Below are 25,526 nucleotides of genomic sequence, written 5' to 3'. Positions count from 1 at the left end.
TTTTAGGAAAATAGCATATTTTGCTTTTCTACAGTATGGTTTTTTTGTGGTCCAGTTTGTCTCTGAGACCCTTTTTGGCAGCCAGTGTTGGAGATGCAGATTCTGCTTTTGGATGTTTCATGTCATCCTCTCTCACTCTTCCTCACTGGGATCCTTCAGTTATCACAGTTTTGATTTGCCTTCCTGTGACTTTGCTCACAAAAGTAGTTATCTAGGTGTACCCTTGTGAGGATGGGTCTCTTGTAAATGTCTCTTGTCTCAACTCCACTTTGCCACTGTAGTTGTACAGTTTAGGTTCCTGTTTTTCTGTACGTTTTTCACATCTTAATTCAAAGCAGTCATCCCTCCCACTTAGTGGGCTGTCTATTCTTTGTGCTGTGCTAACCACCAGACTTTCACATGTTAATTTTGCTGACAGTAGGTTTCAACCTGCAACTGGAGTCCTTTATGTTTTGCATTAGAGTTTAAACAGAAAGGACTCATTTTAAAATAATGATTTCTCAATATTCATTCTGTTTTATAGCAAATATGGATTATTGACAAATAACAATCTGTTACAGACTTCCAAAAGCATTTGTATATCCAAATCTCATTAAATATACTGAGCCAAATGCATCCCTGGTATAACTCCTTTCAAGTATTTTCTCCATTTTATGATACCCTTTCATAAAATGCATGTTCTTACAGAAAATACTTCATTTTTTCATAAATATCTCCCAAGTTACCTCTTTGGTAAGCATCAGAGCTGGTTTTAACCAGGTTAAACTAGAAACACCTGGAAATCCATGTGACGGTCTAAAGTAGAAAAGCCTTCTGATATTGTCAATTTGATGTTTTGGTATAGCTTCTTTTCTTCCTTTCCTCCTATTATTTTCATAAAGAGTTGTGAATGGCCTTAACCTATGTAACATACTCTGAAAGCTATTTATCACTAACATGTACCTGAATCTCTGAGGTAAAGATAATGCATTTGCAACATTGTCCTATATAAATTCTTCAATGTTTTAGATTGTTGTAATTTTTAAAGATGTATATTTCATTTCACCAGAGTGTAGTCTAGTGTATGGTTGGGTATTGGTTTTTTTTATTTCAATACTGCCCTTAATTGTGCTGTTACACTTGGATTGCTTTAAATCAAAAATCTGTGTAGGTGGGAAATTGGGTATAGTTTAAATTAGATTCCTGAAATTTGCAGTCAAGTTATCTTAAGGCCGGGCCTATGAGTCGTTTCATATTAGCTCTCAGTTGCTCAAAATGTATTGTACATAACCCTCCTTTATTTCTGTAAATCTGAAAAAGAGACAAATTATTTTCTAACAAATCTGAGAGCCCGTTCTTAGTGCAACTCAGACCGATTTAGCCATAATCTCCAGAATTCATGCTCTGTAGGCTGGTGAGATCAAGCAGCAGAGTAGAGGTTTAGGGCTTTCTGTTGGATACCCCTCAGCTCCAGTGGGTACCCAGAAATCTTTGTTGATCTGCAGGCTGGGGCAGAGGTACAACTTCTTGTCTCTTCATTGGGCAAAACTGTGTGCCTTCCCCTCCCCCCAAGAATGCCATGGAAACCGAATTAAAACTCGTTTGAACAAACCTACATGGTAGTCTCTGTGATTAAAGGAAGGGTGGGGGCCTTAAATAATAATGACCATTGTAGCTTTATCTCCTATCTCTCTCTGTGCATGCTACTTTTGCATAGGTCTGTATATTTTAAAAAATGTCATTGTTGGATTAACTTATGTTAATGAAAGAATGATCTAATCAATGCTTAGGAATTTCTTATTCAGTGTATTATTGAATATGCTCTGTTTAGCTCTTCTGTTTCTAGTCTCTCTCTTCTGGTTTTTCTTTTGTTCATTGTTCGTGAAATGGCTGTGTATAGCAAATTCAAGTTTCAGAGTATTTATTCATAGACTATTTGCATATATGACATCTTGCAGAACATTTTGATGTTCTCTTGTAAGTAGCTTTGCCTAAAAACTTTGAATTTACTGTATATGATCATTTGTCTTTGCAACTACTCTAAAAAGCCGAGTCAGAAACCAAATACTTTTATTGAACTGATTTAGCTTTCTTTGCATCCAGAGAAATAGCAGCAAATGGTTTCAGCTTCTCTCTGACTTCCAAGATGATGTTCCAAGATCTGACATAAATTCTTCATGGCTTACCTTTTGGCACTAAGCCCTCTTGATACGGGTCCTTTTGTGGTCAAAATTGCCGTGGTGATTGATCAATATGCTTGTCAACAATTTATTGTCTTTGATTAATAAAATCAAAAGGTTGGCCTTAACTTACCTTGGAATTTAGGATCTCTCTTGGGTTTGAGGATTAATGTTATGACTGCTTCTTACACTGTACGTGGGGGATGAAACTGGAATTTAGTTTCAGGACCGGTAGCTTTTATAAGCCTTATAAAATTCTCCAGGGAAGCAGTCATCTTCTGGAGGTTTCCTTTCTTTAAGCTTTTCATTGTCTCCACTACTGTATTCGTACTTCTCCAGAATTATTCTCCTGAATTGGCAATCCTCTCTCTTTTTCTGAGAAGGAATTAAGTTGCTTTGGGTTGTAGTTTTTAAGGAATATCACTGGTAGCTTGGGATATTACAACCAACTTGTGTGATATTTTGGAGGGTATAAATACATGTAGCATGCTGTCACTTCAGACATGCAACATACATGATGCATGAAGGCACCTCTTATCCCACAGTTAGGACCAAAAAAAAATTCTGTAATTAACAATGGCAGGAATAATATACTCATGCCAGAAATATTACCTCCTTAAATATGATGATTTCCTGTAAACCATGCCAGCTCAGTGCCCTGATGCAGAGGGGGATGCAGCACTAAGGAAGGGCACTAAGGAAGGGCTGGTTTTATGGTGGCCAAATCAGGCTCTAGATTGTCTCAGGGCCCTATGGGAAAGGAGCCTTCTGTGAGCAGATATACTTTGTTTTGTGTAGAAGGGGGTGGGGCAAATAGTCATAGCCCTGGTCTGCAGGAGTTTAGGTCGAATTTAGCAGCATTAGATTGATTTAACCCTGCACCCGTCCACACGATGAAGCCGTTATTTTCGACTTAAAGGGCTGTTAAAATCGATTTCTGTACTCCTCCCACAGTGAGGGAATTAGTGCTGAAATCGACCTTGCCGGGTCGAATTTGGGGTAGTGTGGACGCAATTTGACGGTATTGGCCTTCAGGAGCTATCCCAGAGTGCTCCATTGTGACCACTCTGGACAGCGCTCTCAACTCAGATGCACTGGCCATGTAGACAGAAAAGGCCCGTGAACTTTTGAATCTCATTTCCTGTTTGGCGATCTGCAGATGAGTGCAGATCTCATCAGCAGACGTGACCATGATGGAGTCCCAGAATCGCAAAAGAGCCCCAGCATGGACCGAATGAGAAGTACGGAATCTGTTTGCTGTATGGGGAGACGAAGTGCTCAAACATTTGAAAAAATCTCAGAGCATGAAGGACAGAGGCTATAACAGGGACCCGCAGCAGTGCCGTGTGAAACTGAGGCAAGCCTACCAAAAAACCAGAGAGGCAAATGGCTTCTAGGTTGAGCTGCATGCCATTCTAGGTTGTGCAGCCACCACTACCCTACCCCTGTGCTTTGATTCTGTTAATGGAGTAGCACGCAACAGGGATGCGAGTTTTGGGGACGAGGAAGATAGCTCACAGCAAGGAAGCGGAGAAACCATTATCCCTGGACCTGGAGTCTGTACCCCCCCAAACCTACCCAAGGCTGCCTTCCGGACCCGCCAGGTGGAGAAGGGACCTCTGATGAGTGTACCTTTTGTAAATATTATACATGGTTTAAAAGCAAGCGTGTTTAATGATTAATTTGCTCTGGCATTCGCGGCCAGTACAGCTACTGGAAAAGTCTGCTAACGTGTCTGGGGATGGAGCGGAAATCCTCCAGGGACATCTCCATAAAGCTCTCCTGGATATACTCCCAAAGCCTTTGCAAAAGGTTTCTGGGGAAGGCAGCCTTATTCTGTCCTCCATGGTAGGACACTTCACCATGCCAGGCCAGTAGCATGTAGTCTGGAATCATTGCATAGCAAAACCTGGCAGCCTACGGTCCCGGTGTTTGCTGATATTCAAACAACATCAGTTCTTTATCTCTGTGTTATCCTCAGGAGAGTGATATGATATTCCTGGTCACCTGGTTGAAATAGGGTGATTTTATTAAGGGAACATTCAGAGGTGCCCATTCCTGCTGGGCTGTTTGCCTGTGGCTGAACAGAAATGTTCCCCACAGTTAGCCACGCGGTGGGGGGAGGGGTGAAGTGATCCTCCCAGAAAATTGGAAGTCTTTGGGGGGGGGTTTAGTTAACCTGAAAACCTCAGCCCCTCCTCCTTTTAAATTGCCAACCCATTTTAAATGGCCAACCCAATGGCTGCTTGGATGGGAAATGAGGGCACTGCTGTTTGAAACCATTCCCGTATGTTATGAAGGTTAAAGAAGCCAAAAGACTGTGTCTTACCATGGCTGTCTGCAAGCCAAATTCTGTTGCCCGGCCCTGCGTGAAAGATCTCACACACCAAACTGGCATACGCTCAGTAAGAGGCAAAATGCGACCTTGTACCGAAAGCACATGTGCTATGTAATGTTAACAGCAAGGTTTACTGTGAAAGAGTCTACCCATTTTTCTCTAAAATGTCTTTTTACTACCACTCTCCTTTTTTTTCCTCCACTAGCTGCAAATATTTCAACGCTCACGCTTCCTTTCCCAGAGGCTAGCGAAGATTAGAAGACGAAAAAACACACTCATGATGAAATGATCTCTGAACTCATGCAGTCCTCCCACACTGAAAGAGCCCAGCAGAATGCATGGAGCAGACAATGTCAGAATCCAGGAAAGAACAATATGAATGTGAGGACAGGGTGGCGGGCTGAAGATATGTGGCAGACTGAAGATGATAGGTGGCGTCAGCTTGGTGACAGAAGGCAAGAGGCAATGCTGAGGCTACTGGAGGAACAAACTGATATGCTCTAGTGTATGGTTGAGGTTCAGGAAAGGCAGCTTGAGCACAGACGGCCTCTACAGCCCCTGTGTAACCAACTGCCCTCTTCGACAAGTTCCATAGCAGCCTCACCCAGATGCCCAAGAACATGGTGGTGGGGCCTCCGGGCACTCAACCACTCCACCCCAAAGGACTGCCCCAGCAACAGAAAGCTGGCATTCAATAAATTTTATAGTGCAGTGTGGCCTTGTCCTTCCCTTCTCCCCCACCCCTCCCGGGCTACGTTGGCAGTTATCCCCCTATTTGTGTGATGAATTAATAAAGAATGCATGAATGTGAAGCAACAATGACTTTATTGCCTCTACAAGCGGTGATCGAAGTGGGGAGGGGAGGATGATTAGCTTACAGGGAAGTAGAGTGAACCAAGGTGGGTGGGGTTTCATCAAGGAGAAGCAAACAGAACTTTCACCCCGTAGCCTGGCCAGTCATGAAACTGGTTTTCAAAGCTTCTCTGATGCGCACCACGCCCTCCTGTACTCTAACTGCCCTGGTGTCTGACTGCACGTAATAAGCGGCCAGGTGATTTGCCTCAACTTCCCACCCTGCCATAAACATCTCCCCCTTACTCTCCAAGATATTGTGGAGCGCACAGCAAGCGATAACAATGGGAATATTGGTTTTGCTGAGGGCTATCTGAGTTAGTAAACTGCGCCAGCATGCTTTTAAACGTCCAAATGCACATTCTACCACCATTCTGCACTTGCTCAGTTTATAGTTGATGAGCTCCTTACTACTGTTCAGGGTGCCTATGTATGGCTTTATGAGCCATGGCATTAAGGGGTAGGCTGGATCCCCAAGGATAACTGTAGGCATTTCAAGGTCCACAACAGTTATTTTCTGGTCTGGGAGGAAAGTCCTTTGCTGCAGCTTTTGAAACAGACCAGAGTTCCTGAAGATGCGAGCATCATGTACCTTTCCCAGCCATCCCATGTTGATGTTGGTGAAATGTCCCTTGTGATCCACCAGTGCTTGCAGCACTATTGAAAAGTACCCCTTGCGGTTTATGTACTCACTGGCTTGGTGCTCCGGTGCCAAGATAGGGATATGCGTTCCGTCTATCGCCCCACCACAGTTAGGGAATCACATTTCAGCAAAGCCATCCACTATGACCTGCACATTTCCCAGAGTCACTACCCTTGATATCAGCAGCTCTTTGATTGTGTTGGCTGCTTGGATCACAGCTGCCCTCACAGTAGATTTGCCCACTACAAATTGATTCCTGACTGACTGGAAGTTTGCAACCCCAGACAGCTACCGGAGGGCTACCATCACTCACTTCTCAACTGTGAGGGCTGCTCTCATCTTGGTATTCTTGTGCTTCAGGGCAAGGTAAAGCAAGTCACAAAGTTCCATGAAAGTGCCCTTATGCATGCAAAAGTTTCGGAGCCACTGGGAATCGTCCCAGACCTGCAACACTATGCAGTCCCACCAGTCTGTTTGTTTCCCAGGCCCAGAACTGGCGTTCCACGGCATGAACCTGCCCCATTAACATCATGATGTCCACATTGCCGGGGCCTGTACTTTGAGAGAAGTCTGTGTCCGTGTCCTCATCACTATCATCACCGCGCTGCTGTTACCTCCTCGCCTGGTTTTGGTTTTACGGGTTCTGGTTCTGCATATACTGCAGGATAATGCATGTGGTGTTCACAGCGCTCATAATTGCGGTGGCGATTTGAGCAGGCTCCATGCTTGCCGTGCTATGGCGTCTGCACTGAAAAAAGGCGTGAAACAATTTGTCTGCTCTGCCAGAGGGAGGGGCAACTGACGACATGGCTTACAGGGTTGGCACACAGAATGGCCCCCTCAACGACTGAGCTCAAAACCCTGGGTTTAGCAGGCCAGTGCTCAAACCACTGGGCTATCCCTCCCCCCGCTATTCATGGATGGGGGAGCAAATGAATACTGACCAAATCTGGTCTCTTTATTGTTTTGATCCACTCCATCTCTCTTATACATCTTAGGCTGGCAGCAGACGGTGCAGTACGAACTGCTAACCATTGTCTCCTGGCTGCTCGCCAGAAGACAGTGCAGTGTGACTGCTGGCCATTGTAGTCTCCCATTTATGTCCAGGTGCCTCCGACCAATTTCACCAAGACCGGCCAGGAGCACACATGTCTGCCCAGGCACCCCCAATCGACCTCGCTGAGGTCAGCTAAAAGAGTACCCAGGAGACGACGACGATGGCTACCAGTCGTAATGCACTGTCTGCTTACAAAAGACAATGAGCTGCTGCTGTGTAGCAGTGCAGTACCACGTCTGGCAGCACCGAGGAGATGTACGGTGACAGTGAGCTGAGCGGGCTCCGTGCTTGCCGTGGTGTGTCGTCTGCATGGGTAACCCAGGAAAAAAGGCGAGAAATGATTTTTTGCCATTGTTTTCACGGGGTGGAGGGGCTGACGACATTTACCCAGAATCACCCGTGACAATGTTTTTTTGCCCCATCAGACACTGGGAGCTTAACCCAGAATTCTGATGGGCGGTGGAGACTGCGGAAACCATGGGATAGCTACCCACAGTGCAGTGCTCCAGAAGTCAATGCTAGTCTCGATACTGTGGACGCACTCTGCCGACTTAATGGTCTTAAGTGGGGACACACACAATCGACTATATAAAATTGATTTCTAAAAAATCGACTTCTATAAATTGGACCTAACTTTCGTAGTGTAAACATACTCATAGATTCTAAGGCCAGAATGGACCATTGTGACAGTCTAGACTGACCTCCAGTATAGCATAGGCCATAGAATTTATTCAAAATAATTTTTAGTGCATATATTTTTAGAAAAATGCCAATCTAGATTTAAAAATTGTCAGTGATGGAGAATCCACCATGAACCCTGGTAAATTGTTCAAATGATTAATGACTCTCATTAATGTATGACTTATTTCCTGTTTGAATTTTTTTATAGCCAGTGGAACTTCTGCTGCACTGTCTTCTTCCTCCTCCATTCTATGGGACACTGCAGGGGGGTCTCTTCAGTGTCAAGATCTAGTGGAGGAAAAGGGTGGGAACTTAAGTATGAGGTTGTTGGGCCATGTGCTGCATTGTTTGCCTCTCAACAGCCCTGCAATGATTAGAATACAGCTTTCAATACAGCTCTATTTGCATGGAGGGAACTCTCCCTTCCTCTCTCCGAGAGAGATCTGTAAGACAGCTGTGATCAGTGGAGGCCCTACTAGCTGTATAGGAATCACAGAACCAGAAAGGGAGTGGAGGGATTGTTTGGGGTCCATACCAGAGTCAGTGTGGTGGAATGGAATCTCTGCATTGATGGCTTTTGCTAGAGAGTAACTTCATCTTATTCTGCAGGGGGCAAATCCTGTCTCTTCAGAATTATTTTGGAGAAGTGTTGCAAGGAAGTTCTTGGAATCTTCTTCCTACTCACAGAATCTCTGTGGGAAGGGGTGATGTAGGACCACATTTGCCCTTTGTAGGCTGTCAGTGGTCACAGAGTCACCCATTATTACCCTATGATCAGGGTGCACATCACATAGTGGGGTATCTGACTTTGCCTGATACTATTTTTAGTCTAAGGTGAGCAAGTACATTTTAAGTGGTGGTAATCTCGCCTCAGTTTGGAATTCTCTATCAGCTCAGCTCTGTTCTATCACCCAGTTTGTGGTGGTGATTTTTAAGATCTTACATTGCTGTATAGTAATCAGTTGGTTGCTGAGGCATCTTCTGTCATTTTATGTTTGAGAAGGCTGGTAGTGAAATATAATATTTGCTTTATTTGACTGAATATGGTATCAGCATTCCTGTTCCCTGTTTGCTGACTTCAGATTCTTGTTCTGGGCAGCTAGCTGCCTGAAGGAGAGCCCGGGTTGGGTAGAGGTATTCTATTTTCTCTCATAAAAGTATATTAAGTTAGTTGTAGGTTTAGGGGAGTTTGTGTTTACTCTAGCAAATGTTTTAGTTTCAGGATCTTTCAAATGTTTTTCGTGTTTGTGGTGCCAATTTAGGAATGCATGTCAGAGTTACTGTGTTACTCAAACTGTGTATGGGGAACTCCTCTCATGATAGTCTTAAGATTGGGTAATATATCTTCTAACTTCAGTGATCCAAAGAAATTTGCATACTTAAAATAAACTTACCTGAGTCCATATGGGCTTCTTCTGGGCTTCAGCAGGACTCCAAATCTAGCTGTCCTCCAGAATGCATTCTGGGACATCTGTTTGAAACAGGACACAGCTGGTGTGATTATTTTGGGAGGATGGACAAGACAGAAAAATGAAAGGGGAAAAGATTAGTTATTTGCTAAGTGTCCCTTTTGCTGCTTAGGATATTCAGCAATGTAAAAAATACGTGTATAATTCTCCTTTAAGAACTATCTCTGTTTTGCTAGATATGATGTAAAAAGATATAATTTTAGATAGGTGAGGACATTTCTATAAGACATATTTCTATTAAAATGTTTTTTTTTCTCTCTCTCAGTAGATAATTAAAAGTCTGGAAGACTTGATTTCAAAGCATATATCACTGATTTCAAAGGAAGTACATCTACATGAAGAGCTACAAAAGGAGTTGATTTGAGAAGACCCAGTGTTGCAAAAATGACTTCAAGTTGTGTGTTTCCAGTGTTTGCTTTGATTTTGTGTTTAGCAGCTGCAGGTAGGTGGCATTATGTAAATCATATGTTCATTGTAACTCGTGTGCATTTGGAATTATTGATCAAAAATAAATGTTCATGCTAGAAGAATTTAGGTCAGATAAGACTTGTGTAGAATCTAATTGCAGATATGAAGCAATAATGTATGATTATGATAGTACTTTCTGGCATGAGTGTTTGATGAGAAATAACTCTACCTCTATAATGGAGCCCTCTTCCTTGTGGTTGCTGTTAGAATCTTTAAATTATTTTCAAATAGTTAATATTCACTGGCATTCATTCTATTAGAAATCCTAAATAGATAAAATTTATAAGATGCCTTACCGATTTATTATGTCAGTGGCAATATTTATGGTAATCCCAATGACCAAGACTTGAAAAAATTGTCTTGTCCAGGGCCAATAGGAATCTGTGTGGGTGAGTGCCATCAACTTCTGCAGAATCTAAGCTTTCATTTGAAAAAGAATTAAGTTTCTGGTCTTCTGGGTTTCGAAGAAATCCTTCCAAACGTGGGCTAGTTGTAAATGGTACATTGATGTCTTCCTCAGTCTGCAGAGAGACAGTCCAGTGCTGTTGCCACTGTTAGTGTGTGTGTCGTCTTTGGTAGTTAACCTGGTTGATTGGCACCTGGGTCTGAGCGACCAAGTTAGGCTAGTGCAGTTGCAAGCATCCCCTCAGCAAAGCTCTACCTATGTTACTCTGTCCTCACTGTTTCTGCACTTGCCCGTGTGTGTTTGGGGGCATATCCCATGGTCCTGTACTGTGATGTTCTAGGTTTCTTTCCCAGTTGGTTGTGTCAATTGCAGGAGAACTGGTCATTGGGGGAATTATTAACTATCAACACTTGTCTGTCTTTGCCTGTGTCTCGACTGTAAAATTTGCTGGTTCCAGACTGAGTTGAAACAGGCTCTAACTGATCCCCCTCATCCATTTAAACTAGCCCTGGCTTAAAGCACCTCCTAATCTAGTTAGAGGTTTTTCTGTGGGGATGGTGGGGAGAGGTTGGGCTAAAACTCAGTAAAGTCATACCTGTCTGAGAAGTGTGGGTATGGCAGCTGTGCTCTCAGCGCGTCCATCTTTGCAGGTATCCCAGGATGAGAGGGCAGAGGGTCAGTCACCCAGTACATGTGTGGGAGGATCCTGCCAAAACGACTTTGTCATCCCAGCAGAGTGCTCTGGAGGAAGGAGGTTCTTGCCACTTGAAAAGAAGATTTGGTGTAAAAACTGAGAATGAATTCATCTGTTGGTGGGATGGGGGAGGTTGGGGCTGATAAGCCAATCAGGGCTTTGGTTAGGTTTGGAGTTGGCAGGCTCCTTAGGCTAGAATTTTGGGTTGGAGCCTATAAGTATCCCCAAGCTGGGGTTAGGGCTGGGACTAGTAAGGATCTTTGAGACTGTCTTTTTTGTATTTTTTTTTACAGCGCCTAGTAAATGCAGCCTCAGTTCTGGTTGAGACGTCTAGGCGCTCATAATACAAGTGAATTACAACATGAGTTGTGTGCGCATGCGTGCACTGTATATGTAGTATTAATTGGGGGTGAGGAGTTCAGTCTTCTGGGAGTTCTTGGGTCTGAAGGTCCTGTGAGAGTGAGTATCTGACCAGCTCAAGACTGAAGAGGAGAGGCAAAGCTCAGGCACTAGTATATTTTCTGTCTGGGGAGTAGACTTAATCCTTGGGCTATTAGGTCCTGGGTAAATTTTTCAGGTCCTTGCTATAGGGTTGCTGGGGTTACATATGGACTTGATGTTTGCAGGATTAGGGCCTGTACTTGATATGGAGAACACTTTTATCTTAAATGACAGTTGTAAAAACTTTTAATGGTGACTATTGCATTAAAGTTAACAGGAGTTATATAGACAAGGGAGATACATTCCCATTTATAGGAATTGGATCTGCTCCATCTTTTATCACATGTAAATACCCTTCAACTAGTTTGTTATAACATCTCCTAAATGCAGCAATAAAAAGATCTGAAGGTTCAAGTCTTTATATAAACACACACACACATGCATTTTCTGTGATACTCTGAAAAGTCCACTAAATTTAGGTATGTTTGTTAAAGTTGTCTCGCCTTAGTGAGGCCCCCTTCGCTTTGTGTTCTCCTCATGTGCAAGAGTATTGTCCAAAACTGTTCACTGGGGAGTGGCAAACAGAGATGCAGCCAGTCAAAATGAGGTAGTAGGGAGACTGGACGGATGACTTGTTTAAATTTGAGATGTCCTCATTGTGGAAAAGATTACCAACTTTGGAAGAGACATGTCTAAGCAATCAAGTACATTGCCATCTGGCTTCCTTTCATCAATTACATGGAAAATGCTGTTTCAAGAATGCCCTCAGACCTTGAGGGACTTTGTCCAGGGCTGACCTACACTGTAAGCATCCAGTCAGTACTAGTAACTCTGATTATTTAATTTGATGCTAAGGTTTTGCAATGAGCTTATTGTGTTGTAAGTAATCTTACACAATATGGGATGTGTCTGTCTGTGAGCATGTTTGCATGTGCAGCTGAGGATAAGAGTGCCAGTGTGGGATGGGAAAAGGATAACTGCTTAGTAGAGGAAATCATAACTGTTCTAAAAAGAAAGTGGCACTTTTTTTAAAAGTAAGTTTCTATGTAAATCTGATTTGTTGATTTTTATTTCTTATTAATTGTATTGGCAGTTCCTTTTCATGTCTTCTGGTGAAGGGGCATTTTACTAATCCAAGCATAAGCTACACCCTAACATTGATATTAACGAAGAGCACTACATCAAATATAATGATATCACACTCAGTATCATTATTAAAAAGTAATTCATGCCTCATGGGAACCTTGGAGTACCTGTCCAACTTGAAACTTCTTTGTTGATTTATTTTTTCTCTTGGCTTAAGATATTTTCAAGAAAACAACATTACTCAGAGCTTGATGCTTTCCTTCACTTGCACTGGCTGAAGGGAGCAAAAATGGGTGAATCTGGAGCGGGAGAGTAGGTGGGCTACAAATGGTTTTGTGGGATCTATTTCCCTCTGTCAAGTTGTCCTGCAATGGCTCAAGAGCATGAATACCAACCTCAGGGCAGACTGTTGAGAAGTAGGGCACAAACACCAAATTGGCTGTAAGATCTATATTTAAATTTCACCAACCAGTTTTCAAGTGTAAACTCCTCAGGCACTAGCAGCCTAGCTATGGAGTCACAGGTACTCTGATCTACCTTTCAGTGAGGCAAGCTTGCCTTTGTTGTAGATAGTCCCTTACACCAAAAATCACAACCATATTCAGGTTACTTCCAGTCTCAAAGGATAGTCACTTTCCCCAGGTCCATTGCACCTTAGATATCACATCAAAAACAATGCTTGTATCCATTCCTTTAATAAACTATCTAAAGATTTATTCACTAGGAAAAGGAAATAAGTTATTTTATGAGGTTAAAGCAGGTTTACACACTCAAATGAGTTAGTCTTATGTTTCAAAAGATAATAGAAACTTCTATAATAAGCAAATTTCATGTGTCCCTTAGGGCTAACCCAGGCTGAACACTGGGGAGGTCTTACTTATGCCTAGAAAACCTTACCCTCCAGAGTCTGAGCAGCATACAGAGAGTTTCTCCTTGCGAGGGATTTTTATTCCATTTCCCCCTTTTCTGAACTACCAGCTCAGCTGGTGGGAGAAATACATTTGCACATCTCCACTCTATGGGACTGGAGGTGAGTAATCAACAGTCTTTTTGTCCTCTTAGATGAACTATTATGGAACTATCATGTGTTGGTGAGTCGTCTTTGAGGGTATGTCAGCATTTCACACTAATTAATGTCTCTCTCCTATCTGCTGATTTCCATAACTGCAGAGGCTTATGATGCAAATGGTCATATATTATGTTGCAGAGATTATAAATGAGATTAGGTGTGCAGCAACTCACAAGCATTCCATAAAGTCTAAACACATTCTTAGAACGATAATACCTATTTTAACAATATTAACACACAGGTGAGCCAGACTGTTCCAGTTATGTATTTGTCAGTGTTCAATTGAGGCTTGGTGACCATGGCATATGCTGACACCCTCCTGTGACTTTTTTTGCCTTAGTCATATCTGTTGTAGTTATTCATCTGTCTGTGCCAAGATAATTTCCAAACAGCTAATTTTCATGTCACTTACAGAGGAGTTTGATTCCAGGTTAGAAATGAGACCTACAAGCAGATGCTCTTATGAAACAAAGGTAATGTTTTTATTCAAATATCCCTTACAATAATTAAAATTAAGAGGAAAGACATATAGAAGTAGACTATATTTTAAAATAGAGCTCTCTAAAAGTTTTCTATGGGACAGCACTGAGCTTTTAGAGCTATTATATCAAATAATAATTGTGGTTTGTTTGTTTTTTTTTAAACAAAGATATGGTATTATGGTGCTGGTTGGAAAAACTGTAGGCAAGGCTGAAAGAGGTTTTCCATAGGTTTGTGCCCAAAGGAACAACATGGCAGAGAAGCATAATGTATCTCAGCTATGAGTGTGTCAGTGGCATAGGGTGGCTCTTGAAATCAGTAGGAGTTCTATACTGAGAGAGTTTTCAGGCTTGGGTCCTTTATATTAAATGTTTCCTGATAGCAGAAGTGTAAGTAAGAAATATTGGTAAAAGTATTTCCCTTTGTCTCTGTGGTGAAGGATAAGTGAGGCAACACCTCTCTAAGCAGATATCTGGTACACACTGAATTTTTTCCCCAGCTAGAATTTCTCTGCCCCTTTAATGTTCTTAAATGGTAAAGTTGCATAGAAGAGGACACCTCTTTGTGAAGCCCAGGCGTAAATTGACTTCTGTGCTGCTGACACACTTGCTGATGCTGACCTGTTCTCTTATTTTCAGTAATGTTGCATTTTGGTTATGGGTAAAATGAGGCACTTATAGACTGACTCTGCTCTTTCTGCTTAAATGACCACTGATTTTTTTTCTATTGCCCTGAAGGGTATCAGTGTTAATTGTGCCTCAGATGCCGTATGGGTTAATAACGAAAAATGAGAAGGCTGTCATGATGTGCAGGAGAATTAATTCAGATCTAAGCTATAAAACTGCATGTGTTCCATGTGTTGATTTTCTAGCTCATAGATAGTTATATAAATTTTGCAAATACTGCACTGGAATTGATCCATGTAATAGCCAAGAGAGTATATACCCATTTCTGGATCCCTTTTTACTACTCTGATGCATCTGTGGATGCTTTCCAAAATCACACCTTACTTCGTTCGCAAACAAATTTTGTTTAATCTTTTGTTTATGGTCTTTGACTTTTAGGTAAAAGTTCTGGGAGGAAAACCTGGATTTCTATTTAAAAAACATTTTTTTTCACCATGGAAAATCCTGGAGTCCTTTGTTGAAGGCAGAGTAGTGATTTGCTGCCAAACTACCTGGCTGTCTAAAAGAATTTTACCTTTGAAGTGAGGATAAACAAAGATCTAGCAGCCTGGAATGGATTGTAGGAACTTCACATAAATAATTAGAAGTGCAAACAACATAATCTTGGATAACCTCATAAGCAAGTTTGGCTTTGTAGCCTTTAGAAGTACAGCTGTTCGCACTGAGTTATCAGTGTGATTGGTTTCAGTCTTTGATTTAAACCACATTTCTTTTACTATCTGGCAAATATTTGTTAGTTGAGCACATTGTGTACATGTTGCTGAAATGACTTAACAGAGGTGAACAGAAAAAAATAGATGCTGCAAAGCTCGAGGGCCAAATCCCCCACTAAGGGGGTTATTTATTTGAGGAGACAGAAAACTTTTTTTTTTTTTTTAGTTTGGCCTCCTGGTGTTTCCACTTTCTCATTCAATTGGGGGGTGATGCAAAACAAGAGGAGGTTTAGTCTCCTACATCTTATGGATCTGCATAGGCCAGGGACATCCATTCGGAAGCCGTGAGGCAGATTTTCAGCTTGCGTAAATTGTCATAACTCCATTAAAGTCAGTGGAGCTCTGACAGTTACTTGCACCTGTGCACTGCCTCTGGGTTCCTCGGTGTTTGGTAGTCCCCCTCCCCCTGTGCCAAATTGCCATATTTGTGATCAGGAAGACAGACTGCATCTGGAGAGAGAAATGGAGAGCTAAGACTTATTATAGGTTTCCCACTAAACTTATTCACGTATGCTGGTTTAAGCTGCCCTTTAAGATTTTAGCTAAAAAACTGCTTTTCTTCCTAAATTGGCTCTCTACGTCTCTTTTTTTTTTTTTTAATTGCTTCATTAGTTCTTCTAAACCTCGTGCTTGAGAAGCAATTTACTTGCTTGCAGTTTACTTTCTCAAGTCCCATTTGATATGACACTCCATCTTCGGTAAGGTTGCTTGCATTTCTGTGAACATATATCTTGCATCTGAGCCCCTTGGTATTGTGGTGATGGGCCACCACAGAAATGTGCATAACAGTAGGATTAAACAGGCCATACCATGCCATGCCATCACTCTTTCAAGAGGAACTTCCCCCGTCCCTATATGCTGTTGTTGCAGAAGCAATCCAGGCCCCAATAGTCTAACAGAAAGTCCTTCCATAGTAAGGTGAAGGACACAAATTGAGGAAGAAAAATGAATAAGTTGTGAGGCAGGCAGGCATACAGATTTTTCCTTCTCAAATAATGTGCATTACTTTGCATTTATCAACATTGAATTTCATTTGCCATTTTGTTGCCCAGTCACTCAGCTTTGTGAGATCCCTTTGTAGCTCTTTGCAGTCTGCTTTGGACTTAACTATCTTGAATAGTTTTGTATCAATCTACTCCTTTTTCAGGGGTACTATTTCTGATTTTGGTGCGTGTGTGTGTGTGGGGGGGGGGGGACTTTGTGATTCCTGGGGCTACTTAGGCACTTGAAAACTAGATTTTTGGCAGATAACTTAGCAATTATCTGACAGGAGCCCTGTATCTAATTCCTTTATATAAGAAAATTAAGTAAATATTAGACCCACTCAGCTCTAAAAGCATGTTTTGACATCTTATGGCAAGTCACTTAAGGGACACTGATTAGGTTTAAAATTTGAATGTATATTCTTAATTTGTTACTAACTCTGGAGCGAGAGACCCCATCAGGACTCCTGGGTTGTAACCCAGCTCTGGGTGGAGAGTAGGGTCTAGAGAGTTACAGTGGGGAAGCAGATATATCTGGGTTCTATATAAGAATATCAGAATGGCCAAACTGGGTAAGCCAATGGTCCGTCTAGCCCAGTATCCTGTTTTCCAACAGTGGCCAATCCCCGGTGCCCCAGGAGGAATGAATAGAACAGGTAATCAAGTTGCCCTGTTGCGAGGGACATGCAAAACATGCTGTTGAATCCCTTCCCACCCTGGCTAATAGCTATTGCTGGACCTATCCTCCATGAACTTATCTAGTTCTTATTGGAACCCTGTGTGACTTTGCAATGCATATGATTTTATGAAAATATGTTAATGAGTGTGAATATTATGTAATTGGATTCTGCTCCGTGCAAAAGTTTTCTTGTAGGGTATCATCACAAAGCTTATAATCTACTCAGTGTGGTCATCCAATTTGTATAAATATATCATTCTTGTATCTGAAACTAGAAATATGAAATATAACTCTGAGGTCCTACTATAATATGCAAAGTGTAGGCCATTTATTGTGGTTTGGAATCTTGATGGCTTCCATCAACTAAAGACAATTGGTTGTAAATGGTGCTGTTTATTTGCAAGGCTTCCTGTGAGTCAGGCCAGGAAGAATGAAGGCTTGGAGTCTCCCAGGACATGTGACCATGTCACTTGGTACTGGAATCCATCTTAAACCTGCTGCTTTTCCATTTAGAAGGAGGGGTGGGGACCCAGAGAGACAAAAATTCACATCTTGTGCCAAAGCTATATAAGGGGGTAGAACAGAACAAAGGGGTGGCAGTCATGAGAAATCCCCTAGCTATCACGTGAGCTGGAACAAGGACTGTATCAGGGGAAAGGATTGGGCCCAGACTAGGAAGGAATCTAGTCTGTGAAAAAAGCTTATTGGAACATCTTTGATGGTGAAATTTATCTGTAATCAGTTTCTTAATATATTAGGCTTAGACTTGCATGTTTTTGTTTTATTTTGCTTGGTAACTTACTTTGTTCTGTCGTTACTTGGAACCACTTAAATCTTTCCTGTTATACTTAATAAAATCACTTTTGTTTATTAATTGACCCAGAGTAAGTAATTAATACCTGGGGGAGCAAACAGCTGTGCATATCTCTCTATCAATGTTATAGAGGGCAGATAGTTTGAGTTTACTCTGTATAAGCTTTATACAGAGTAAAACGGATTTATTTGGCGTTTGGATCCCATTGGGAACTGGGTATCTGGGTACTGGAGAGAGGATTACCTGCTAAGTGATTTTAAGTTAAAGCCTGCAGCTTTGGGGGATATGGTTCAGACCTTGGTCTGTGTTTGCAGCAGGCTAGCATGTCTGACTCAGCAAGGCAGGGTTCCCAAGTCCCAAGCTGGCAGGGAAAACAGACTCGGAGGTAGTCTCAGCACATCAGCAGGCCCAAGGGGTCTCTGTGACCAAACCTATCACACCCTGTTACAGTTTTGGCATTTACAACATCCCCTGGCAAAGAGGTCCACATGTTAATTGTGAAGAAATACTTTTTCTGTTCATTTAAAATCTAGTGTCCATTAATTTCATTTGGTGACCTCTAGTTCTTGTGTTTATGTGAAGGAGTAAATAACACTTCCGTAGTCATCTTCTCCACACCATTCCTGATTTTATAGACCTCTATCATATCCCCCCTTAGTCATCTCTGTCAAGCTGAAAAGTCCGTCTTTTTAACTCTCATCATACAGAAGGCGCTCTGTAACCCTAATAATTTCTGTTGCCCTTCTCAGTATCTTTTTGAAATCCAATATATCTTTTTGAGACAAGGTGACCAAAAATCTGCATGCACTATTCAATATGTTGGCATACAGTGGATTTATATACAGTATGATATTTTTCTCTTATTATCAATCTCTTTCCTAATTTCCAGTATTCTGTTAGCTTTTTTAATTGCCACTGCACATTGAGCAGATGTTTTCAGAGGTCTATTCACAATGACTCCAAGATCTCTTTATGGATGGGTTCAGCTAATTTAGATCCCATCATTTTGTATGTATAGCTGGGATTACGTAATGCACTTGGCAAAATTTTGCATTTATTAACATTGAATGTCTTCTGCCATTGTGTTGCCCAGTGACCCATTTTCTTGAGATCTCTTTGTAGCTCTTCGCAGTCTGCTTTGGACTTAACTACTGCATATACTTGATCATAAACCAGTTCGTTTATAAGCCGACCCCTGTAAGATGGAGAAGTAAAACTTGAATTTTTTTATGATCCATTCATAAGCTGACCCTGTAATTCAGGAGTCAGCCAACTTTGGCTCCCAGGCCATCAGGATAAGCCACTGGCGGGCAGAGATGATTTGTTTACCTCGAGCATCTGCAGGCACAGAGTTAAACCTAAGTAAATGAAGTGTCCCGGTGTGCCAGCTGCTTACTCTGACGAGCTGGGACCATAACTGGTGGGGAAACCTTTTTGGGGGGAGAATCTGGGGCTCAGGGAAGTAACTCCTTTGACCACCCCCCGCATGACCCCACCCTAGCCTGCCCCCCCCACTCTCCCCCTCCCATTCCTTCCCATCTTATCTGGGGAGGGCCAGGGGAGGATATCTCTGGCCTGGCTGGAGCTGCTTCGGCAGGCTGGGCGGTGCAGCCGCAGCATGGTCCAGCGGGCCAGGCAGCTCAACACTGCTGCAGCCTGCCAGCCCCAGAGCTGCAGCTGCTTTGGAGGATGAGGGGAGAGCAGTGTGGCCAGAAGCGGAGACACTCTGGCCCCGTCTCTTCCCTTTTGGCTCTGCTGCCTGTGCTGCCTCTCCTTGCTGCCTCTGTTGGGGGGAGGGCTGTGTCCCACTCTCCCTCTCTATGCTCGTTCATAAGTTGACCCCCTTCTCTGGTGTTTCATTTTTTTACTAAAAAATTCAGCTTATGAATGAGTATATATGGTATCTTGAGCAATTTTGTATCATCTGCAAATTTTACCACCTCACTGTGTACCCCTTTTCCCAGACAGTTTATGAATATGTTGAGTAGGACTGGTCCCAATACAGACCCCTGAGGGACACCGCTATTTACCTCTCTCTGTTCTCACCTTTTATTCCAACCCTTTATTTCCTGTCTCTTAACTTAAGTGCCTGGCAATGCTTTCAGGATCATCTAACTATCCCTAATTTACTTTAATGTTTAGCGTTTTGTTATCTGAATCACCCTGCCTTTGTTTATAAACAAACTCCCTGGCACAAAGTCTGTGCTTCTCCCAGCTTCCAAACTCATCACATATCACCCTCAAGCTATTGCAGTTAAGAGCTCCATCTGGGGCAAGGGTGAGTAGACCTCCCCTGCGAAACTGCGGGGGGGAGGAGGCTAGAGCCTGCCCCTACCCTTTTTCCAGATCATTTTATGAATATGTTGAATAGGACTGGTCCCAGTACAGATCCCTGGGAGACACCACTATTTACCTCTCTCCATTCTGAAAATTGGCCATTTATTTCTTTCCTACCCTTTGTTTCCCATCTTTTAACCATTACCAATCCATGAGAGGACCTTCCCTCTTATCCCACAACAGCTTACTTTGCTTAAAAGCCTTTGGTGAGGAAGCTTGTCAAAGGCTTTTTGAAAATCTAAGTATGCTATATTAACTGGATCCCCTTTGTCCACATGCTTGTTGACTCCCTCAGAGAATTCTCGTAGATTGGTGATTTCCCTTTACAAAAAACACGTTGACTCTTCCTCAACAAATTATGTTCATCTATGTGTCTGACAATTCTGTTCTGAACTAATGGTTTCACCAATTCAGCTCTGAAGTTTTGCTCTCCTGTTCCTGTATATTTTAGTTTTCTACTCTGGTCTTCTAGACTCACTATTTTGGCACTGCCCAACTCTTTTCTTTGCACAATTTACTTGACAGAGTCAAGTCCTACATCACTGAAGATCAAAGCATAGTGTCTGTTCTTTTCAGCTTTCCACAAATGGTGCGAAGATTTCATCATTTGAATGATAGGGGAAGGGAACAGGGTTACCCATTTTAGAGGAAAGAAAATTGTGCAAAAGGAGCTAAAATTGTTCAGACAGTAGATCCATTTTCCCTTCATCAGCAAGGCTATGATACTGCAAACTGCTCCCTTCAGGCAGTCTCCTGCAGTGATGGAGCTGTTTGTAAGATTGGGGCCTTAAGTACAGATTCAGTTAAACACTTACTGGTGTTTTAAGTGCTTTGCTGAGCTGGAGACTTTGAATAAATATGAAAGTCTGGCACTTTAATTAAAGCTGACTATAGTGGAGTTCTTTTCATAGTGGAGTTCTTTCACCAAGCAGATCATCTAAATACCTCCATGCTGTCAAACATTGTTTAGGGTACAAACAAGACTCTTCCATACCTAAGTAGAATAGCTGCTTTTTGTTTCTATAACTTTTTTTTAAATATATGGCTAGTTTGTTGACTTATTGCTCAGCTCCCAACAGGGAGGACCAATAGATTGCTTTTCATCTGTTCCGTATTCTTTGACCTGTCCAGGTTGGGTGTCCCTACTAGGAGCTAAAACTCCTGCTAGCATAGCTCTCAGGGTATGTCTACACTGCAGAAGTGTGTACTTAACTCATGGTTATCTAATCCCATTAGCTAGCTTGGTTTAAAATAGTGGTGAGAACACAACAATTTAGCTTTTAGCCCAGGCTAGAAGTTTGAGTTTTAGCCAATAAGGGAGCCTGAGTGTGAATTTGAGCTGCTAATCCAAGTTAAGAACTAAATTTCCATGTCTTCACTGCTATTTTAACCCAAATTAGCCAACATGGGTTAGGTAATCCAAATTAAGAACATTTTTTTTTCCAGTACAGACATTCCTCCAGGGTCACTGGAACACACATGCCTTTTCACTATGTCAAGGTGAAATCCCCAGGGAAGGGAACAGAGCATGCAGTACTTTAATTGTACAATCCCACCTATGAGTATCTTCCAATACTTCTAGAGGGAAAAGCTCAGGATTATAAAAATTTCTACATTTCTAAAAATTGGGGTCTTTAATTGTATATTACAGTGAAGTTACATTTGTCTTTATCTTTGTCAGGAAATAGATTATCTTTAATTCTGTAATACATTTTTTAACAAGCTCAAAATATCATGTAACCGTTTCATAAATAATATGCAAAAAATCATCTGTATACTATTTGTAAGAGGGCAGTGAGATGTTGTCCTTTCTTGTAGCTCCATTTTTCCCCCTTCTCCCTGTGTAGGCCCTGATTCAGTGAAAGTTCTTTCCCTTTCTCATCTGTCCTTTTCTTCATCTCTCCTTCAAGTTTAAGAAATAAGTGGTAAAAAGAGAAATTAAGATGAAGAATATCAGACTATACTTAATTAAATAAAAATCAGCATTCTTCTCTTACCTCAGCTCAAACAGAGGCCCTAAGCAGTTGCCTTAATCCAAAAGTGTGCAAAGAGAGCCCGTATGTGTTTTGGGACATAACTTTTAAATTAATCTCTCTTCATACCTTCTAATGATTTCTTCAGCTGCCTTACTTGCTCCATTCTATGGGTATCTTGAACCTGGTTACCTCATCATAATATGAAGCACCATATTAGAGAATTAGAGAACCATAATTTTATTCCACATTCATGGCAGTATGCAGAAAAGAATGAATACCGGGGAGAATGACATTCCCTGTTCTCTTGGGTTATTTTCTGTATTGTGAAATATAGTATAAATTCTTCCAGTAGAACTTCTTGAGCCTCTTCAGTAGGTCTATCTCCATGGATCTTCTGGATAGTCCAGTTTTTCTCTTAATGTGACCACTTAAAGATAGTCCCCATGACATGATGTGCCCAAATAACTGACAGCCTGTAGAGCTCTGAATACTGTGTAGAGAATACACATGCTTGTCAAACAATATAGAACAGGGGTTCTCAAACTGGAGGTCGAACCCTTGGGGCCGTGAGCTGTCAACCTCTACCCCAAACCCCACTTTGCCTCTAGCATTTATAATGGTGTTAAATAAATTAAAAAGTGTTTTTAATATATAAAGGGGGTTGCACTCAGAGGTTTGCTATGTGAAAGGGGTCACCAGTACAAAAGTTTGATCGCCACTGGTAAAGAACTTTTGGAGGAGAAATTAAGCTACACACACAGTAATACCAAAAAGAAATTGGAATATGGTCATAAATGTCTCAATGAGAAATGGAGCATCTGCTGTTGGAAAAACAATCACCACCATGATGTTCTCATTAAAATTATTGGGATCCCACAGTTCTTGTCTTTTCCACTGGAATAATATTTGCATGTGCCAACATTGTGCCAGATGTATGTCTTACACTGACTTTTTGCTGTCCAGAATCTTCTTTTGTTAATGACAGAATAAATGGAGTTCTAAATTCCTCAGTCCATATATCCTAGCACAGATGAATTTTGAGGGAAAAATATATTTTAGTACAAAAATTGTATCCTTCAGGTTTCTTTTATTGGAAGGCATTAGGCAAAATTCCTCCTTGGTGTAGGCTCATTTGAAATCAATGGAATTTAATTGAGGATGGGATAATTTTGATCCAAATTGACAATAGCCAAAGTTGCATAGAATTGCATGAAAGAAAACAACTATCTATAAGAGCTTGTACTTGTTACAGTTTATGGAACATGGAGCTATTGTTTCATCATCTGACAGCTGCTGCATTGTGGGACTTGTTAAGAGGCAGTTGTTAAAAAGGGGATTTTACCTGGCAGGGTAAATGGTAAACTGAGAATATATTTCCATCTCTGGTAATTATGAGAGAGTAGTACACAGAAGGAGTCACAAATGAAGAAATTCAAAGCTTATGCAGAAGAAAGTTTTTGTAGAGTTTGCCCTTTTTCCTCTTCAAGAAACCTTACTTTCCTTTTTTTTGAAAAAAATGTGCTGTTGAGAACCAAAAGAGAATGAAAATTTTATTGTGGTTCTTTTCTCCACTTTTCACCTTCCTCTAAGCAGAATATTCATTGTGATCCACTACATCCTAAACACTTGCCTGGTACTTATGCAGCTGTAAAAGCTTTTTATTATTATTATTTATTGGGGAGCAAATCCAGCTTTAGTCTATATTTATTGATCCTTCCACCTCAGCCTGATTTATGGAAACATGTTTCAACCTTGAAATCCTCTTCAAGCTACATAGACTTGTCCTTGTGTGTTACATTAGAATCTTGCTCATTCACAGAGTGGTGTACCCATTTTACTAGGGCAGCGGCTCTCAACCATTCCAGACTACTTGACCCTTTTCAGGAGACTGATTTCTCTTCCCAAGCTGTGACTCGCTGAAAAACTACTTGCTTACAAAATCAGACATAGCATACAAAGGTGTCACAGCACACTAGTACTGAAAAAATGCTACTTTCTCATTTTTTTACTATATAATTATAAAGTAAATCGGAATATAAATATTGTACTTACACTTCAGTGTATAGTATATAGAGCAGTATAAACAAATCACTGTCTGTGTGACATTTTAGTTTGTAATGACTTCGCTAGTGCTTTTTATGTAGCCTGTTATAAAACTAGGCAAATATCTTTCTGAGTTGATATACTTCCTGGCAGACCTCTGTGCACCCTAGTTGAGAACCACTGCACTAGGCATGTGTAATCATCTGAGATGGGTATAGATAGCAGCTTGCATCATGCAGCAGTGCCCTTTTTTCAAAACTTGTGTCAAAGAGGAAATGCAGAGGTCACTGAAGAAGAAAAGAGGCAAAAAAGTCTGAAGTGCTTACATTTTCTTCTTTCCATATTTGGCTTACTCTGGAGAATTCTCTGAAAAGTGAGAATTTTCCACAATAGAGGGCACAATATTTTTGTTGAGGGGGTTGAGCTGTAAAATGGGCATATTAGCCTGCCTATCTCCTTTACAGGGATATGGGAGGACTAATTTTAATGTCTGCAAAGTGCTTGTTTAATGCCGACAGGCCTGGTCGTCAGCGGGCTGGATCGAACCTGGGATCTCTGGAGCTTAGAGCATGAGCATGAGTCTGCTAAAAGCCAGTTGACTTTTAGCTCATTTTATCTCTCTAAGTGGTCTCAGTGCCACTAGATGGGACAGAACACGATACCCAGAAGGTGTATGGGTTACACTTGGATCAAATTAGGTGCTAAGATACTGCTATTTTATTAATAATCTCCTAATTCTTCAGACTTCCCCCTTTTTTAAGGTATGAAAATGGCAGGATATAATGAAAATGCTACCAGACTTCTTGTTGCTTTCCTCTTACTTTGATTAAAAAGTTAATTGTTTTGTTTATGCATATGTATGCAGGAGTTTAGGAATTCTCTGTGCTTTCAGGTAGGGAAAGAGCAGCAAGCTGAGGATTTGGAAATGGGGAAATTGTGAATTTATTTATGATGCCCTGAAAAGTTTTTATTGATATATTTTTTTTTTTTGCTTTTTTGTTTTTGTTTGAAGTCCCATCCATAATTTAAACATCACTTTTTAGGAAGAGCCATACTAAAACTAACAGCAAAAGTGGTACGGGATAGAGCTTCTAATTCACTACAGGCAAAAAGATTTTTCAGGTGAAAGGACAGGCTCGATACATTGTGACTTATTCCTGACAGATCACTTAGGATGACCCTGCACCTGTGCATGTGGCCTGCACAGGATCTCATACACTGTTTGAGTTACATGGTAAGGATTTTTAAGTGAGGCTTAAGTTGTTTGGGCTGTCTGCACTGGGGCAAGCTTAACCTTTAGAGAGAATGGAGCAGTTCTAAGATTTATTATCTTCACACTTTCTGAAAAGCTTATCCTGGGTGCCAATTTTCCTCAGTTTAAAAGTACATTTAATTAGTTTCTGAAATGTTGTACCAAAACACTCTGGCAGAGTTTCATTGTATAGTGCTAAT

General features: G+C 41.4%; 1 protein-coding gene across 8 annotated transcripts in view; it reads left to right on the top strand.

Annotated features, from left to right (window-relative positions):
• TGFBR3 (transforming growth factor beta receptor 3) overlaps positions 1 to 25,526 on the top strand; it is a 185,598-nt gene that overhangs the window by 17,485 nt on the left and 142,587 nt on the right. For 7 of the 8 annotated variants that reach the window (XM_032772983.2, XM_032772986.2, XM_032772984.2 and 4 more), the window contains exon 2: positions 9,465 to 9,641. In XM_032772983.2, coding sequence (XP_032628874.1) covers positions 9,584 to 9,641 — 58 coding nt within the window. In that variant the 5' untranslated portion in view covers positions 9,465 to 9,583. The remainder of the gene's footprint in view (positions 1 to 9,464; positions 9,642 to 25,526) is intronic. The other variant, XM_032772980.2, reaches the window with a different exon arrangement.

This window comes from Chelonoidis abingdonii, chromosome 7 (genome assembly GCF_003597395.2).
Source record: "Chelonoidis abingdonii isolate Lonesome George chromosome 7, CheloAbing_2.0, whole genome shotgun sequence".
In the NCBI taxonomy this organism is placed as follows: Eukaryota; Metazoa; Chordata; order Testudines; family Testudinidae; genus Chelonoidis; species Chelonoidis abingdonii.
The sequence above is the reverse complement of the archived record's forward strand: the minus strand, read 5'-3'. Positions and strand labels throughout refer to the sequence as shown.